Here is an 18,725-nt window from a genome sequence, read left to right on the forward strand (position 1 = left end):
TATTTAATTCCTAATAATAATTCCAATCTCCCAGCCTATTGATACACTAATGAAGATGATGATGGTGGTAATGATGATAAATGTTTATCCATCCATCTTCAGACCCACTTATTCCTGTTTGACAGGGTTGCGGGGGTCTGCCGGTGACATTCTCCGGCTCTCATTGGGCGCTGGTACACCCTGGACAGGGCGCCAGTCCATCACAGGGCAAAACTTACAGCACATGGTATTTCCAGACAGTCTCCCATTCAAGGTACTAACCATGCTCGGCTTTGTTTAGCTTCCGAGATCAGACGAGATCGGGCTTGATCAGAGCTGTATGGCCATAAGCATAAATGTTTATATTTATTGTCATTTTAGAGAATGCAATGAAGGACCACAGGAGTGGCCGCGCGATGGGGGTCTGCAAAAAACTGGTCAGCGCCTCTCCTACCGTTGGAAAAAAAGAGGGAGCTGACAGATGTACAGAAAAGACTGAATCTGTCAGAACACCCCCACCTGGGTGGACAGTGTCCACCCAGGTGGGGGTCTTAGCAGGCTATGATTGGCATGGTCCTAGAGCAGCAGAAGGCCAATACAGAGGTCCTCTACAACAACACAAAAAACAGATACCTCACCCCGGACATCGATGTACTGGAGGCCATCAACAAGTCACTAAGCCCTCTCGTTGAATTTAACGATGCACTTTCTGGGGAGCAATATGTGAATGTGTCTTTTGTCAAGCCAATTCTCCATTTTTGGCCGTGCAGAAGGACGACACAGACCTTGCGAAGTGCATCAAGAAGAAGATTGTGGGCTATCTCAATGAGAACTATGATGATGCACCAACACAAGAGCTGCTGGACATGGCCTCAGCCCTGGACCCAAGGTTCAAGCTCACATATGTGAGTGAAGACAAGCGTGGGTCAATTGAAGAAAGACTGTCATCTGAGATGAAGACCGTCATGGTAATTATAATTATAATAACAATACTATTGTACTGATAATAACAGTAAATACAATGTAATTTAATGTAAACAAAAGTTGTTATATTTTATTTTTTCATGTTTTGAATACCCATAACCATTTAGTCAGATTAAACATATCAATCATATCTCTTCACAATATTCTCCTCCTATTCCCAGGAGAAGTCCCCTGAGAGAGCAGTGACTCCTGCTGATGACACTGATGCTGCTGCTGGTGGTGCATGAAAGAAGAAAGCCCTGGGCCGCTGCTCTTCAACTGGACCAGGACCAGGACAAGGCCACAGCATTTGAGCTACTGATGCGGTCCCAGAAGTTCTAACCACGGCTCCCCAACCTGGCAAGGAAATATATTTGCATTCCAGCCACAAGTGCCTTGTCAGAGAGGGTTTTCAGTACAGGTGGTAATGTCGTCACCTGCCTGCGCTCATCCCTGAAACCCGACCAAGTGAACAGACTGGCTAAAAAAACTGTTAACTGTTATATCACTGATATACTGATTATTACGACAGTGTTTTTTTGCAGTACTAGTTAAGGTGTTGTAGAGCATTTTTTTTTTTTTTTATGGTAAAGTAATAGTCGGATAGTGTGTATTTTTTTATTATTTTTTTTTTTACATATTATTTAATTCATCTTCTTAAAATATTTTTCTGTTATTGCTTTGAATTTTTATTGTTTCTCAGTTCAAACTCATCGTGTTAAAATTGTGATTTCAATATCAATCAAAAGAATCAGGATTATGATTTTTGCCATAATCAATCAGCCCTATCTCAACACTTTAAAATTTCTGCCACACCTCAACGTGCACCACGTCCCAACATGCGTGTGGTTGAGAGGACCCATTCAACGCTGCTTGCAGCTTTTTTTTAATTATTATTATTCTTATTATTATTATATTTTTTTGCCTCGGGGCATATCTTCTGTGCAAACAAACATGCATTTACTGAAAATTGTTGAACTTAAGGGTTATTTTCAGTGGGTTGCAGGAAAACAAGTTTAAATTAAATGCAATGCATTTAATTTGAAAACAACTTGTTTTTCAACAGAGTTTCAGACTTCCACCACTTGAGGGCAGTATTGGTTACTTTTCTTTGAGGTCTGTAGTGACCTCTGTTAAGGTAAAGACGAGAAACAAATTACTTTAATATTAATTTTTCAATGTTGAAAGCACTTAATGTTTAATTTAAAAAAAAATGTTTAGGGATATAAACAGCTGCTTAACACATTGAATTGTTTCCAAAATGCTGTGTTAGTTATTGATATTAGTCTGAATTAGTGAGTAGTTGTGTACATGTCTAATTTATTTTATTGTCATTATAAAAATATTTAGCATTTCATGCTCCGAGATGCACATTTAGGACTTGTTCAAAATTAAAACCAAAGGATAATTGTGTAAGACACAATTCCCTCGATCACCTGCTTAACATTTCGGTCTCTTATGAACTTGAATAAAATAATTAAAAAAAGTTCCATAATGTTATTAAAGGCTTCATTTTTTTCTTCATTTAACCAATTTAGGAAATTTAGTATAGCATTTAATTTGGTCACAGCCTGTCACCAGGAGTCAATAGTAGGTATTTGAAGCCAGACCAACTGAGAACCACTTTGACAAATATTTGTTAGAGCAGGCTTATGTACAAACTATGAATCCTAAACTTTATGAATCATCTAAAGAGCAAAAATTGTATTTTCCCCCCCAGAAAATTCTATTCTGCTATTAAAAACCTCATAAAGCCCAGATTTAGCAAGTACAGAAAATAACACAGACGTGCGTCTCCTTTATTATTAACAGGTTTCCTGCGGAAAGTTGAAAGAGGGCCTTCTAAAAATCATTCATCTACGTAATATGCACGGAAGATCATAATTTCAACCACACATTTTAGTAAAAACAAAAATAATTGCTCAACTGGAACAGTTAAGCAGAGACAAGTTGTACAAAAGTCTGATCTGCAATTAAAGGAAAAGTTTGTTTGACATTATTGTTACTAAAGGGAAAGTTATAAAATTGAATTCCACATACTTTATCCAGCCCGCACCGTGAATGTGATTGTTTGTGAGGTATTAATTTAAGCAGACTGTGATTGTGCTTAGATGAAGATCAGACAATAATTAATGACCCCTTTAAGCAGAAGTCATTCCAAAATGATCATATACTTTTAGGTGGGTTGGAAGCTGTTGCAGTAGTCTAGCAAAAACAAAAAAGCATGAATAATCATTCCGAGCTTGTCCTTAGACACAATGGGCCTGAGCTTAGCGATATAGCGAAGCTGGAAGAAGCTGCCTTGAGTGATGATCTAGTGACATGGCTTCATCAAAGATCACCCCAGTTCCTCAGTTTAATTTTAGCCGAGAAGCTCAGATCACCAAAGTGCTGCTTAATAGTGGGAGTGGCACTATCCGGGGCAATGATAAGCATCTTGTTTTTTTTCTGCGTTCAGTTGAGGACTGTTGTTGCTTAACCACTGCTTGATTTGTGACAGGCAGTTCATTAAGGAGATCAGTTTGTGAACTTCAGAAGCCTTAAATGCTAGGGCTGCTCGATTATAGAAAAAATAATAATCATGATTATTTTAGTCATATTTGAAATCATGATTATTCAAATAATTGTTTGTTAACCAAAAAGTTATTTATTTTTTGTACAAAAAAAAAACATAAAATATATTCTTTAAGCATAAATAAAAAGCTTCAAACACTAAAATTAAGTATGTTCACTTTTGCACAAAAACAAAACACTTCTTGCACTCTAGGTCTTCCCATATAAGATCATTTGACTTCCCATGCTTGTTTACGAAGTGTTTTTGCCTTATTTATCCTGCTGTTTATCATGTTTCAAATTCACTAGCAACAACTTTTCTTGTGTTTGGCCTGCAGGCTTGCTTTGGCTTTGAGAGGGGTGGGGTGGAGGGGAGGAGCTTGCATGTTATGTTATTTTTGTAATCGCTGGGTGCAATAATCAAAATTGTAATCGAATTTCGATTAATTGAGCAGCCCTATTAAATGCACAATACAACTGAAGATTGTCAGCGAAGAGATGGTAGGAGACATCACTGAACTGCTGGATTATCCGACCAAGGGGAAGAGCATAAAACAAAAACAGGAGACGTCCCAGAACAGAGCCCTAGGCATGCCACACAGCAGGTTGCATGGCTCGCACTTACTCCTACCAGCCAGGTATGAGGAGAACCACTGGAGCACTGGACCAGACAGCCCAATCAGATCACGCAGTCTGTTTATCAGGATCTGGTAGATGACTGTGTCGAAGGCTGAGGAAAGGTCCAGCAGCACCAACACTTACATTTCTTCAAGTCGGCAGACATCATGATGTCACTGGATACTTTCAGTAGCACAGTTTCTGTGGACTGGTAATCTGACTGGAACTAGATGTTGCGTGAGTCTAGGAATGATGTAAGTTGTAGAAACCACTTTCTCCAACGTTTTGACCAAGAATTTAGATATTGGCCACTTTAGGATTCTTGTTATTAGAAGATGTGGGTTTGGTCCCACATAAACTATTGCAGGGGTCTGCAACCTGCTGCTCTGGAGCCTCATGTGGCTCTTTGATGGCGCCTTTGTTTGGCTGTGCCGCTGCCTCTATGTTATAATGTCTGTTACAATGTCGGTTTCCTGCATAATTTCTAATAATCTATATCTTTTCTGATGACCAGTGATTGTGTTGTCGCTGTGCGGATGTATGATCGCAGCTCTCTTTTCAACATCAAAGCAGCGATGGAACACCGCTTCAATGGCTGGGACAGCTACAGGAGCACTTTCCCGCCTCCGTTCGTGTGCGCCCCCAATTCCAAGGATTACCTGTTGCTGGTGCGACCACCGGGCAACCCCAGGAACAGGGCGAGACGCAGAGGCTGCAGGGCTGGCGTCCTGGCCCTGATCCGACGAACCGCATGAGGTCTGTCAGGTTTCAGGCGACCTGTGCTTGTCTACAGGTGGCTGCAACCCGTTCCCCTCCAGCAGCAGGATGTGAGTAACAGTGCTGCCCTGCCCCCCGCTCTGCGGGTCTCAATTCTCATGATCATGTCGTAAAATCGAGTGCCTTTGGGCGCCTTTATTGACAAGGTTAGGAAAATAAAAGAGAATATTGCTTCTCCTCCTTCCTGCAGTCAGGACTGTGTTGACCCTCCTCTTCACAATTGGTCTTCTTTTAAGTCAGTCTCCCAAGTGGATGTCCTATCGACCATAAAAAGCATGAAAGTATCATCCTGTAGTCTAGATGTCATCCCAGCTAGACTTTTTATTAATGTTTTGGAATCAAGCGGCCCATTGATCACTAAAATGTTTAACATTTCTTTTGCTGCTGGTGTATTCCCGTGTTCTCTTAAACATGCTGCTGTTGAACCTAAATTGAAAAAACCTAGCTTGGACCCAACAAAACTTCAGAACTTCAGGCCAATTTCAAAGATCCCGTTCCTGGCTAAAGTTTTAGAAAAGTTAGCCTGTAATCAGCTCACATCCTTCTTGGAGGCTAACAACATTTTTGACACTTTCCAGTCTGGTTTCAGAAAGTTGAAACCATCGACTGAAACAGCACTGCTGAAAGTGTCCAGTGACATCATGATGGCTGCCGACTCTGGTAAATGTTCCGTTTCAGTCCTGTTAGACCTGTCGGCTGCGTTTGACACGGTCGATCACGGAATCTTGTTTAAGCGACTGCGGGATGTGGTCGGCATGTCAGGCCCTGTGTTAGAGTGGTTCAGGTCTTACCTGACTAGTAGAACGTTCTCTGTGTCCTCTAACAATATGATGTCAGAAACTGCAGACTTAAAGTGGGGTGTACCCCAGGGTTCAGTCTTTGGGCCGCTTTTGTTCCTGATTTATTTACTCCCTCTCGGCGAGCTGTACCAGCAGTTCAGTGAGGTCTCCTATCACCTGTATGCTGATGACCTCCAGCTGTACTGCTCTTTCAAGTCCTCCGAACCCCAGAGACTGGCTTCTCTCACAAACTGCCTGGCCAAAATAAAACAATGGCTAAGTGAAAATAGCCTCCAGCTGAATTCCTGTAAAACAGAATCTCTATTCGTTGCTCCGGACAGTATTGTGCCTCTTAGTTTTAAAAATGTGTCTTATCATTTTTATGCTGACGATATCCAGTTCTACTGCTCCTTTAATGACTCTGAGTTTCACTTTTTATCAGAGTTCTTAGACTGTATATCCTGTATCAAAAACTGGCTGTTATCAATTTATCTCCAGATAAATTCAAACAAAACAGAAACTCTGATCATTGCTCCTGATAAAAACATCCCTCTGATTAAAAACTCTCTTGGTGATCTGGGCTCATCTGTTAAAACCAGCCTCAGAAACCTTGGGGTTGTTTTTGATCAGTCCATGTCTTTGGAGGAACATTGTCGTCAATTGACTAAAAACTGTTTTTACCACCTGAGAAATATCTCTAAAGTGAGGCATTTATTATCAAAATCAGATCTGGAACTGGTCGATATCATCCCGCATTGACTAATGTAATTCTGTTTTTACTTGTTTTAATAAGTCGACCCTAAACAGACTCCAGATCGTTCAGAACGCTGCTGCCAGACTTTTAACTGGTGCTTCTAGAACATCCCACATCACCCCATTCTTGCTACTCTGCACTGGCTTCCACTTAAGTTTCGCATAAAATATAAAATATTAGTTCTCACGTTCCGAGCATTACATGGTCAGGCCCCTAAATATATCTCAGACTTGTTGTGCCCCTACTCATCAGGGCGATGCCTTCGGTCTTCAGGTCAGGGTCTCCTAAAGACCCCAAAAACTAAATTTAAGACCAGAGGAGACCTGGCGTTCCAGGCTGTAGCTCCCAGACTCTGGAATAACCTGCACCAGTCTCTCAGGGAGCTCAACTGTGTGGACACTTTTAAAAAACTGCTGAAGACTACACTTTACAGTAAAGCTTTTAGTTAACTGGATTTCAATTTTTATTTGTCGTTTAATGTTGCTGTTCTTATGATATTTATGCACTTTTATTATTCTATTGTGTTGCACTTGTACTTTTACCACAACTCTGTACAGCACTATGTGATTTTATCTGCAAAAAGCACTTTATAAATAAACTACTTACTTACTTACTTACTTACTTATTAAGCAGCACCTTGGCACCCTAAGTAGCTCTGTAAAAGGTAGTCTGCGGAACCTTGTAGTAACTTTTGATGAAGGGATGTCCCTAGAACGGCATTCTAAACAGCTTATCAGGAACTGTTTTTTCCATTTCAGAAAGATCGCTAAGCTGAGACACATGGTCTCTCCTCATGAGCTTGAGATGATTGTCTACTGATTAGACTACTGTAACAGCCTGTTTACATGCCTTAGTAAAAAAGACTTGGCTCGCCTACAAGTAGTCCAAAACTCTGCTCCCTGTCATATACAGGATTAATTTTAAAATCCTGGTACTGACGTTCAGGGCTCTCCATGGTCAGGCGCCTGGATACATTAAAGGCCTGATCCAGCCCTGTGTCTCCAATAGGAGCTTGAGGTCCTCGTCTCAGAACCTGCTGATGGTCCCCTGCACTCGCTTTAAAACTCGAGGAGATCGATCATTTAAAGCGGTAGCTCCTCGCCTTTGGAATGAACTCCCACACACTCTGCACATGCTCGACTCCGTGGATGATTTCAAAAATCAACTAAAGACATACTTTTTTAGGGAGGCTTTCTAGCCACACGTTTGTATCTACCCAATGTAGGCTTTGTATGTACCCTTTTATTTCTTGCATTCTACCAACACTGCACTGTACTGGTATATGTACTCTTATTGTTATTGTTTTAAACTGTAAAATGTGAAGCACTTTGTGACCCTGGTCTGTGAAAAGCGCTATATAAATAAATTTTACTTACTTACTTAGATGCTATCAGTTTAGCAAAGTAGCTGGATCTTGCCTTCTTAATTGTTTTGTTTAAGGAGGACATTTGATTCCTGAAATACAGTCTGTGAACCTCAAGTTTAGTAGATTTCCAAAGGCGCTCGGTTTTGCGATACAATGTTCTCAGGCTCAAAATATTTTCATTTAGCGACGAACCATTACAGCTTTAGGGAGACATGGCTAGGTTTTAGAGGTCCCACTTGGTCGATAATTGAGCCACAGTGTGAGTTGAAACAGTTCATAAAGCCATTAACGTCAACACAGTGACTCAGATTACAGGGATCAAACATAGCACAGAATCTCTCTGTGATGATTCTCCATTCTGGATAGGTCTAGACTCAGGGAAGACATTAAGGTAAAAAAACACACTGCTATGGTCACTCAGATGGACATCCTCTCCACGTACATTTCCAAAATGTAGGCCAAGCAAAAACACCAGGTCCAGAGTATGACCTGTGCTGTGGGTAGGCCTCGATACATGCTGCTTTAAGTTAAAAGATTCAGTTATAGATAAAAGTTCAGCTGCTGGGCTAGATGTGCCATCATCAATGTGCAAGTTCATATCTCCAAGAATTAAAACTTTTTCCATTTTTGTTATCGACAATAGTAAGTTATTAAAATCATTTAAAAGATGCCAGCAGGGCCAGGAGAGATCAAGAGCCAGTCAAATATGACGGAGGAACTTTGATCATTTGGGACTCAAAAGTGGTGAAATGGTCAGTGTTTATCATTCTGCATGTGTATCTGTCCCCGTCCACAGCAGTAAGATCACCCCCACGGCGACTGGGACGGGGCTGGCCAAGGACTGCGCATTCAGCAGTGCACAGCTCATTTAAATGAATAAACTTCCAATCACTTTTCCTTGTCTCCGTGAGAAACATTAGGTCCAGGTTTTCTCTGGTGAACAGTTTGTTAAGAGAGAAGGATTTATTAGTAATAGAGCGAGCATTAAACAAGCCAAAGCGGCTTGATGGTGATGACGTTGCCGTGCTTATGTCGGGATTGGCCGCAACCACTTGCCGCGGTCATGTGACGTCCAGTTGTACCGGCGGCCGTGGGTCAGTTGTTTATCCATCGATGTGGACACGAAAGTGACAGTTCCGATGACCTGGTGGCTCCGCACGACGACCAGTGCTGCAGCTCCGGACTGCAGGGAAGCTTAGGTCCAGCTGGAAGGAGCCACAGGCAGTCCACACAGCCCACCTGGACTTAACCAGGACGCCAGACCTGCAGCTTCTTTTCCTCACCCTCTTCTTTGAACCACCTGGGACTCATGACAGCAGCAGGTAGTCTAGAGCGATGGACGTGCACACAAATGATAGTTGGAATGCTTGTTTGTAGCTGTCCAAGTCATTGAAGACTTAAATCCACCCAAAAAGGAGTTTGGACGCAGAGATTCAGTCAAAATCCATAAGATTCCTCTTAATTTGGTCTTCAACAAGGAAATAAATAATTTAGCCCAGTTCATCTTCACCAGTTAGAATCCACGAAGAGAATGAACTTTGGTCCAAGTTATCTTCCCAGCTGGAATCCACGGAGACTGTCATTAGAGAGCTTTTTTTAAACTCAACTTCGGCTGGACCTCCTCTCTTCTTTTCCCCGCCTCTGTCATATCAGTGTGTGTGTGACAGAAATCCATATTTGGGCATTTCTTTGTGGCCAGTTGCTTTTGCGTGTATGAGAGAGAAGTCTATGTCACCTTTCAGCCAGGCATGTCTGGACTTGTCTTACACTGACTTTAACCTCAAGTAACCTGTAGTGAAACACATTTTTATGATATATAGAAACATCACAGTTACACAAAAGATATATGTCTTTCAAGGAAAGGTTATGACAAATACATTGATATCAGATACGTGCATTTCATCATTGAAAAAACATGTTAACACATGGATTATGTTAAAAGTAACAGTGATTAAAACAGTTAAATATGTTACATATTTTCCTAACAGCAAAGTTGTAAAATCAAAGGATAAGGATAAAAGTGGTTTATTAAACAATGATCTTTACCATCCTAAAGAGTGATGGGCATCTCAACTCATCATGCCACCTTGAAAACTAGAAGAGTACTGATGTTTTCTTGCCCTTGTCTTATAACTATTTTATGTCACTGAAAGAAATTCAAAAAACAGTATGTTGGCAGTCAACTAGAATGCTGTTGGTGTGTACACTGCCAATATCCTTAATGTGCCTGTAAGGTTTTCTGTACCTTCTTCCCTGATCTTTTAAGTGAACAGCTCCAAGGACAGATGACAAGAGTAATATAAATTCAATGAGGTTTATTCAAGTTTAGTAGACTAAGGTCCACTCGCAGGTGGTAGAAAAACGGAGGAAGACGTCTGTGTTCCTCCATGTCTGTGTCTCTCTTTGTTCTCTATCGTGTTCTCTGCCCTTGAGTGGCAGCTGCTCAGGGCAGACTGACAACCATCACTCTGCATCCAGACTGTAAAAGGAATTGCATCTGTCCACATCGGATAAGCTTCTCTTAGGTTTCAGGCAATGTATTTCATCTGTTCTTGCTCTCCCTCTTAAACCAGTACGCGTGGCAGACCCTGCGCAGTCACAGGGATCTGAGAGGACACGCAGTGGTCTGTTCCTCCTGTGAACGTTTGTGCATTTAGACTGTTGCTTCTCCACCTCGGTCTGCATTTTTCCACTTGATTTGCTGTGATGGGGACTTCTGATGGAGAGTCCGTCATTACACTTTTACTACTGATGGTACGTGAACGCGCTAGAGTTCACTCAAGCAGCCAATAGCAATGTCCAAAACAGCTCATGGAGCACTTGTGTTTGTAGAAAAATCTCTGATTTTCAGCGTCACACTACTGGAATTCAGAATGTCTTTTACAGGGCCAGGAGAAGGAGAAGAGATTCACTCAGAACACTTTGGATTACACTATACTCAAAGATGATTATGGAATTATGGAAACTTACATACTGCAGCATTAAGTGTACATTTTGTTTATATTTTTTTTCTTAGGTTCTAGCAGATCTAATTTTAACAGTGGTGGTGGCGTCACGGTTAAGTAATTGGAAGGTCAACCGTTCAAGTCCAAACTGGGTCACTGTGGGATGTTGAGCAAGTCCCTTAACCCTAAATGCTCATGTTGATAACTCAGGTTTTAGCACAGATCCTATGCGTTACGGATCCGAAAGGGAAGAAGAGTTTTCTGAAGATGACCTACAATCATCAGACAACAGCACTGTGCTTTTTGCGGGCGCTTGCTACACGTTTGAGCTAGCTGACACACAGCCAAATGATCTGGACAATGGTAGCAGAGGCAAAGAGGACACAAAATAAATAAAACCACATGTATTTCAAAATACACCTGAAACAATGGTAGATAAAAAAAGTAAACATTGTTAACACATGCTGATACATCCACAAACCTAGAATGTATTAGTTGTTGTAATATTTTGAGCAACAAGTCCTTTACTGAAATTTGGTATGTGTGGATGTATCTATTATTTTCACTTTGTTATACCTTGCTTTAAGGGTGTCACACACCTTCTCATCTATGAACTTTGCAATCACGGTCTCATCCAACCGTTGCTGCTCTCACAAGAATTTCTGGATATTTGGATCCATTCTGACAGATTAAAAAAAAAAAAAATCTGTCAAGCAAACAACACCACCAATAATAATAATAATAATAATAATAATAATAATAATAATAATAATAACAACAACAATATCAATAACAATAATAATAAGTTTGGATATCTGAAATGTGCTTTGAGTCATTATAGCCAGGGGGTTTTAACTGAATCAAAGGTTGAACTCTTCAGAGTTTTAATTTGCTTCAATAGCCTAGATTGATTCCCATGACACTTCCTAAAGGAATACATCACCAGTTACCATGACAACGATACATAGTTGAATCTGGGAAGCGACTATCAGTCAAAATAAAGCATGCTGGCAGCAGCCTACAACTTGAAACCATCAAACAACATATTAAACATCAATAAATACAAGTACATCATTAAACTAGCTGTTAATAAGCTATTTCATATTATATACTACATAGGCTATGCTAATAGGCTACATATTTATTATTATAATCATAGCTGCGTAGGCTATTATAATTAAAAAATTATAATTACGTGCATAGATACTTAAAATTGTACACCGCTGATGTTGGCTACAGTTTTATGCTACTTTGTGTTGGGACAATTAGACGGGGTGACGCTCTATCGTTGCCAACACAAAGCTTTATTTGCCTCCTTTTCCTCTAAACCAAGAGAAATGTTGGAGTGGCAGTGTATTGGATGACCCACTAATGTCCAGTGAAGTGGCGAATTTGCAGATATACCATTCTGACCCATGCATATACTGGAAAACAGCATTGAGATAGTGGACACTGTGCATCAAAGAGTTAAATCTGAAGACGTGGGTTACAGAATCTCTTGTGCTTATAATCATAGGCTATCTTCAAACAGCACACTGCAGTAGATGTACACTGCGAGTATGACAATATGCAGCTTGTGCATTTTTATGTAGGCCTATGCATGGTACAGTATGCAGAATTATTGTTTTGAAAATCTATTCAGTTACAAAACCCGATTAACTGGGAGCCGAAATTGGTCACTTAAACAGACAACTAATTTGGCGAACGTGGATGCTAAGTTAACGTTAGCTGAGATTGGCACACATGTTAAAGGTTTATCAAAGTGTAAATATGGTAAATCTGCAAGATGTTAAACGTGTTCATTATGACATGGCTGCATTAAGTCTATGACAATGGATCCAGCTTACCTGGCAGGTGCAGCCATGGACGAATCCAAACTCTCAACTGAAGTCCTTGAGCAATGTGTGGGTGCACGAATTGCAAAACCGAGCGCACGGTTTAATAATCTGTGGGCACGGATTTTCACCGGATTTTTTTTTTTTTTACCCCTGACCCTTGCCGGGCTCCGTACCGTATGCCTACATCGTAAATGTTCAGCTGAAAACTCAATGATGTAAAACTCAGCCAAGTGGAAGATACAAGGTTTTACATGACAGATGTTGTTTACTAACATTATAAAGTTGCTCTCTGCACTGGACTTTAAATATTGCTCAGAAATTGAGCAAAGCGCACTATGAATAAAAGCAACAGCTAAATACATCATTTTCTTTAAGCAAATATCAAAACCAATCACATTTTCAGCTATGGGAAATCTTCTCTCGAAGAGATATTTTTGTTTGGATAGGAGGCCTTCTGGCTACACAGCCTCATTATTTGGTTTACGTCCTGACTACATGTCTCTTATCTTATCCTCAGCAGCACCACAGTGGATCTTAGCTTCAGAAAAGAGATTTAACACATCCGCCTATTAAAATAAAGTGTGACACAAAAAGGCCATGTTAGACATTGAGTAGTGGGCATGATTTTGGGAATAAAGACTCATATCCACCTCTGGAAAATAACATTTGTATGGTCAGAATTCGGTCCGACACCATAGTTTCTCTCATCCTACTTTTTTTTCCCTCCTCCTCTGTAAAAGCTGTTCTATGTCCGTCATTCATCCTGTCTTTGCAAACATGCAATAATAATAATAATAATAATAATAATAATAATAATAATAATAATAATGCATTGGATGTTATATAGCGCTTTATCATAGACACTTGTTATGGCAATTTTTATATTCATCATAATATCGTCAAATGTGTGTTCATGTGTACAATTTGTCATGTTTTAATACATGATGACTCCATTACTCTTCGCACTTTTGAACAGCTGAGTCATGTTAGATTAAACAGTACAGATCGTATTGTACTCAGTGCAACACAGAGTCTCTGCTGAAGGCCATACACACGAACACACACACTATCAAGGATAGATAAGAGTGGCGCCCAATCTTCCTCATAATATACACGTCTTCATCATCCTCAAATGTTTCCACTGTTGGGCATCTGACTCCCTCCTTCTCCTCACCTCAGGGTGGAACTTTTTCTGTTATCTGTATATAAGCTTAAGTTGTGAAACTGTTAGTTAGAGTGAGTCTTGCCTTTTTGCTCTGCCACGAGCCTTTTGCCTTTCATTCTTTCAGGATGGAAGCTTCTTTTTTACTCCTTTTTTATTTAATTTTATGATAAATCTTTTTTATAAAATCATCAATGCCTCGCCTGGACTCCATCATTCAACCAGAGCAATAAATCATGACTCCAAATGAAGTCAACTGCAAATTAGCCGTGACACACTCAAAGCACTTTACACAATTAAGGCATTTCTCTTTCACTCTACAGTTTGTGGTGGCAAGCTACTATTGTAGCCACAGCTGCCACTGGGGCGACTGTCCCCCATGCAAGTGTTGCAGATCTGCTGTATTTCCATCATCACTTACGGTGTAATTTCCAAGCTCACAGCAGGAATCCCCCCCGCTCCTGTCGCTCCGCTGGCACGGTGCAAGGGGGCGCTCACCAGCTCCACCCGGTTCCCGCATGTCATCACGTTCATTTACGACATAGGTATGGCATTACGTCACCATCAAGCGACTCTGGGTTTGTTGTTCACAGTACATGCTGTTGATTTCATATCTTCTCTCGTGTAGGGTAACTATATGTCCAGATTTACCCAGACACGTGCTCTTTTCACGACTGGATTACATGACCGGAATGGGTGTCTCGGGGCACCCGAACGCATCTCGGAAACACGTTAATTTAAATGACACTCATATTTGCTCTATCGGAGAAATTCAACCAGTTTCATTAATTTAATTCCAAATTAAACTTAAATCCGAATTAGGTGGCTGATTATTCCGATTTTAACTCTGAATGGAAAAATTATTTGATCTTGCAAACGTTTAATTCTACTTTAAATTATTTCTGGTCGTTCTGCGCAGCTCTGACGCCTCAGGTATCGAAGGTAAATGGATAAATATTACACCAATATGCCTGCTACTGCAAGGTGTAAAGCACAACCCCCAAACCCATATAACTATGACAGCTTTTATGGCTCTGGGCTGTCTGTTGGTTGTAGTTTTTAAATTACTACTAGAAGTGTGACCGGACATTGTGTTGATCATAGAAAAAGTTTCATTACTGCACGTTGTTTTGTGTCAGTAATAACATAATGAAATTGCTGAAGTCACATAATTTAACAGCAACATACGTTATTTAAACAAAATCAGCCAAAAATGACAATATGACATGAAATATACTGGACCCTCATATGCATGTTTTGGGACAATATCACAAGTGATTAAATGTCTAGCAAGTATACTAAAGGTCTCCATTTGTTCTAAGAACCCCAACAACATAGTATTTGAGGTTTATTTTCCCAAACTTGCCTGTTTTCCACAGTTTAAGCCCTCTGAAATGTCACTTTCTGAACACTTCTAAAATCGGGCTGTTTAGGGGCCTACCTATGCATATTCATGAGCGGGCGTGTCTATAGACGCTGACTTGCTTGCATGCCTTGTTCTTTTACAAGGGGGTTCAGTGATCACCAAAGCAAATTTATTTTGCTATCCAAACACTGTTATTGGGTTAGGGTGAGGGTTAGGGTTTTCAGCCAAAAAACTGCACTTTACAGAAAAACGCTATTGTTATTGTGAGTCAGTTTCAGCGCTTCAGGGTCCGTGTTCATCTCAGCAGCAGCAGCAGCAGTCATTCAAACTCTCACCGGAGTGTTAAGCCGATAAGTCACTTTCTTCTTCTCTTCTAACTTCAGGAATAGTGCATTTATGGTCATAATCATTTATTTTGTCAAACCGTTGCTTCGCATTGTGTCACAAACACGTCAGATCAGCGATACAAGGCGATATAACAGGTACTAAAAATGTGTCTGCTCCAGCTACACTGTGCCTGCCCACTGCTCCACAGGGAGGGGTTAAATGCAGAGAACACATTTTGTTTATGTAGCTTTACATACTGTATATGACAATAAAGTATAATATATATTCCTTTTTACTAGAACGGCAGGTTACACAGAAGTGCCTGAACACATATCACTGCGCCAATGCACCGAACCACATGATGCGCCGCAAACCACAAGAGCGGAGTACACCTCCGCATGAACAAATAGTACATACACTACAGTGCACCGGCTGCAGGCAAGGTCTGTATTTAGTTTTACCGGTAGCCATCACTTCTTCACTAGCAAGAAAAACAATGGCGGACTTTCGCAAAAGTTTTCATCAGGTTGGGGGTGGAGTCTATTGTCTATCTCCCATCACTGCTTAGAGGAGGTCGGCCTATCTAAATGACTCCTTTGGTTACGTCACAACAGGAGCTGAATCTGAACAGCCTGTATGAGCGCTGTTTTACCAGTGGGTGGGCTGCAGAGACCATGCAGGAATCGCTTGTTTTCCTCATTCTGGGAGTTGGCAGGCTCAGGGAGGGCCAGTTTATAGATGTAGAGAGCAGAAAAAACATGTTTTTCATAATATGGGACCTTTAAACTGAGACATATCCAATCTCACACAAAATCTTTAGCGAAATAATCTTTTGTGATTTTTGATTTTGTGGTTCCCTTTACACATCTGAAGAAAAGAAATATGAAATAAATTAACCATATCAAACATGTTTGGCTCAATTTCGAGAAGTTTAAAAGCTTGTAATGACATCTGATTACAAAAAGGAAAAACAATTGGGTAAAGTGACATGGAAATTAAATCTGAATAGGTTAATATGAAACAGATTTGGGAACTTTTATCATTGCATTCTGTGAAATATCTGTCACGCTTTCAGCCTGTTGCAAAAAACAATATATATATAAACACACACACACACACACACACACACGCACGCACGCACGCACACACACACACACACACACACACACACACACACACACACACACACACACACACACACACACACACACACACACACACACACACACACACACACACACACACACACAGTCTAAAGGGGTTGTGGTTTGGAATCTTTAAAGAGAGATAGAAACTCACCATTTTGTTCTTCTTGGAGTAGGTCTTCTTTAGCAACCGCTCATTCATTCTTTCTTGAGCCCGCTGGGCATGATAGAGGAAGCCATTTTCCAGAGCATCCACCATTGGCTGGACATTTTCATCTTCCTCCTTCATCTTAACATCTTCATTTTTATGCTGCTTGGCCACTTTTTCCTTCCATCGCTCTTTCTTGTCCTGTGCTGTCATGACTCCCATCACCCTCTACAAGCGAAAAAGAAATAGTTTTTACTGTTAATTATTATTATATCATTATTATAATGATTGCTGCTTTTTAAAAGCACAAATGCCCACATACATATGCTAAAAAGTAAAAAGTTCTATGTCTTTCTTTATTGATTTCACATAACTTGGTGGACCCAGCCTTTCCTCTACAAACACACGTCAGACAGAGGATTTACTGCCTTCAGTAGTTGAAGGATCTCCTTAAAGCAATCCTCCACTGTTTTTACAAATGTGGCCTAAAACTTTTGGAATGTCCTTATTAGAAGATCTATGCCTAACAAAACGAATGATTTTGCACCATATTTGTTTTATTAACTTTTAAAAATGGGACTACTTTACCATTTAGTACGGAAGCCCTAAAGGCAATACTTTCATAATTTTTTTTTCCTCCGTTTTCCCGTGATCACGACTTAATTTTCTCAAAATCTTGAGATAACAAGACTTTGTTTTCCCTTGATGTCTTTGTGGACGGTCCCTGCGCAACGTCTCAGCGTCAGCTGCTCAGGAAACAATGGGATATTCCCTGCTGAAATGATCAATAAATGTATTGAAGATCAGCTTGTTGCTGCTTATAGCTCATGGCTATCTCCTAACGGTTAGAATGAGACATTATTTGGTTCTTTCTAACTTTACTGAAGTCCTGATGCAGTGATCTATATGCTCCTGCTCCTCTGAAATTGTTACACTGAATTATGTTTCCAGCAATGATTTATCACACTACACCATTGTTTCATTATTTCAAGATCTCGAGATAATTATCCCGTGATCAAGACTTAATTTTCTCGAGATTTCGAGAAAATTAAGTTGTGATCAAGGGAAAACGGAGGAAAAAAAATTTATGAAAGCATGGCCTTTAGGGCTTCCGTAGTTTAGGGAACTGTGCGCAGCCATCTTTAAATCACGTGATTGATGATGCAAGGAGTCTCTTTTAGTCCATTGTGTTCTACTGGAGTGAAGCATTTAGCCTGCTTTTGGGTCATTTAGCAGCTTTTTCTGTCAAAATGACCACTTGTGCATCTTTTGGTTGCTCAAAAAAATCAGTAAAAGTTAAAGATGTTTGACCTCTTTTGTTTACCAAAAGAAGTTAAACAAAATCTGAGACCTGAAAAAATCTGTGACTGCAGGGGAGAGACAGTTCCAACTCTGCCTTTAACTTTACTGATTTTGAGGTGAAGAAACAGTGCCACCAAAGGATTTAGGGACACACAATGGCCTCCACTCTGCTGAGTATCTGTGTTTTGCTATTTCACTTCTCGGCATTACTGTAGTGGTAACAAGGAGGATGTCCCATAAAAAGCAAACAACACAACATTTCAAACTCTCTCAAATTTGAGGGCAGATTTTTGGAGGTATCTTGGGTTCTGTACATGAGGAGGGACATAGAAAATGAACTGGAAAGATACAGTATATTATTCGGGAAACAGCACACACTGTGAATTCATGTAGCAAGACACCATGCCATCACATTACTGCAGCAGCTGCCACCACATTCAGCGTCGTTAAAGGCTTTATTACTCTCGTACATTTAACTTCAATATGTCAGCCATGATGCACTCACTTTCAGGATTTCATGTTTCACTGTGTTACTATTCATGCAGATGAAGTATAATGTGCACTGTAATCTTTAGTGTGTTTCACAGTGTGTTCATGCGAATACAGTACATGTTCACTGATGGTGGAGAAAGCCCATGCAAGCACAGGATACTCATAGACAGGATTTTTCTGCTTTAAGGCAGATGTGCTAACCACTAGGGAT

At 40.4% G+C, this 18,725-nt stretch overlaps 1 protein-coding gene across 6 annotated transcripts in view; it reads right to left on the minus strand.

The window, feature by feature from the left end:
- fbrsl1 (fibrosin-like 1) overlaps nt 1-18,725 on the minus strand; it is a 408,768-nt gene that overhangs the window by 328,550 nt on the left and 61,493 nt on the right. For all 6 annotated transcript variants that reach the window (XM_028458506.1, XM_028458504.1, XM_028458509.1 and 3 more), the window contains exon 2: nt 16,727-16,948. In XM_028458506.1, coding sequence (XP_028314307.1) covers nt 16,727-16,948 — 222 coding nt within the window. The remainder of the gene's footprint in view (nt 1-16,726; nt 16,949-18,725) is intronic.

Source organism: Gouania willdenowi, chromosome 9 (genome assembly GCF_900634775.1).
Source record: "Gouania willdenowi chromosome 9, fGouWil2.1, whole genome shotgun sequence".
NCBI classification, from domain to species: Eukaryota; Metazoa; Chordata; class Actinopteri; order Blenniiformes; family Gobiesocidae; genus Gouania; species Gouania willdenowi.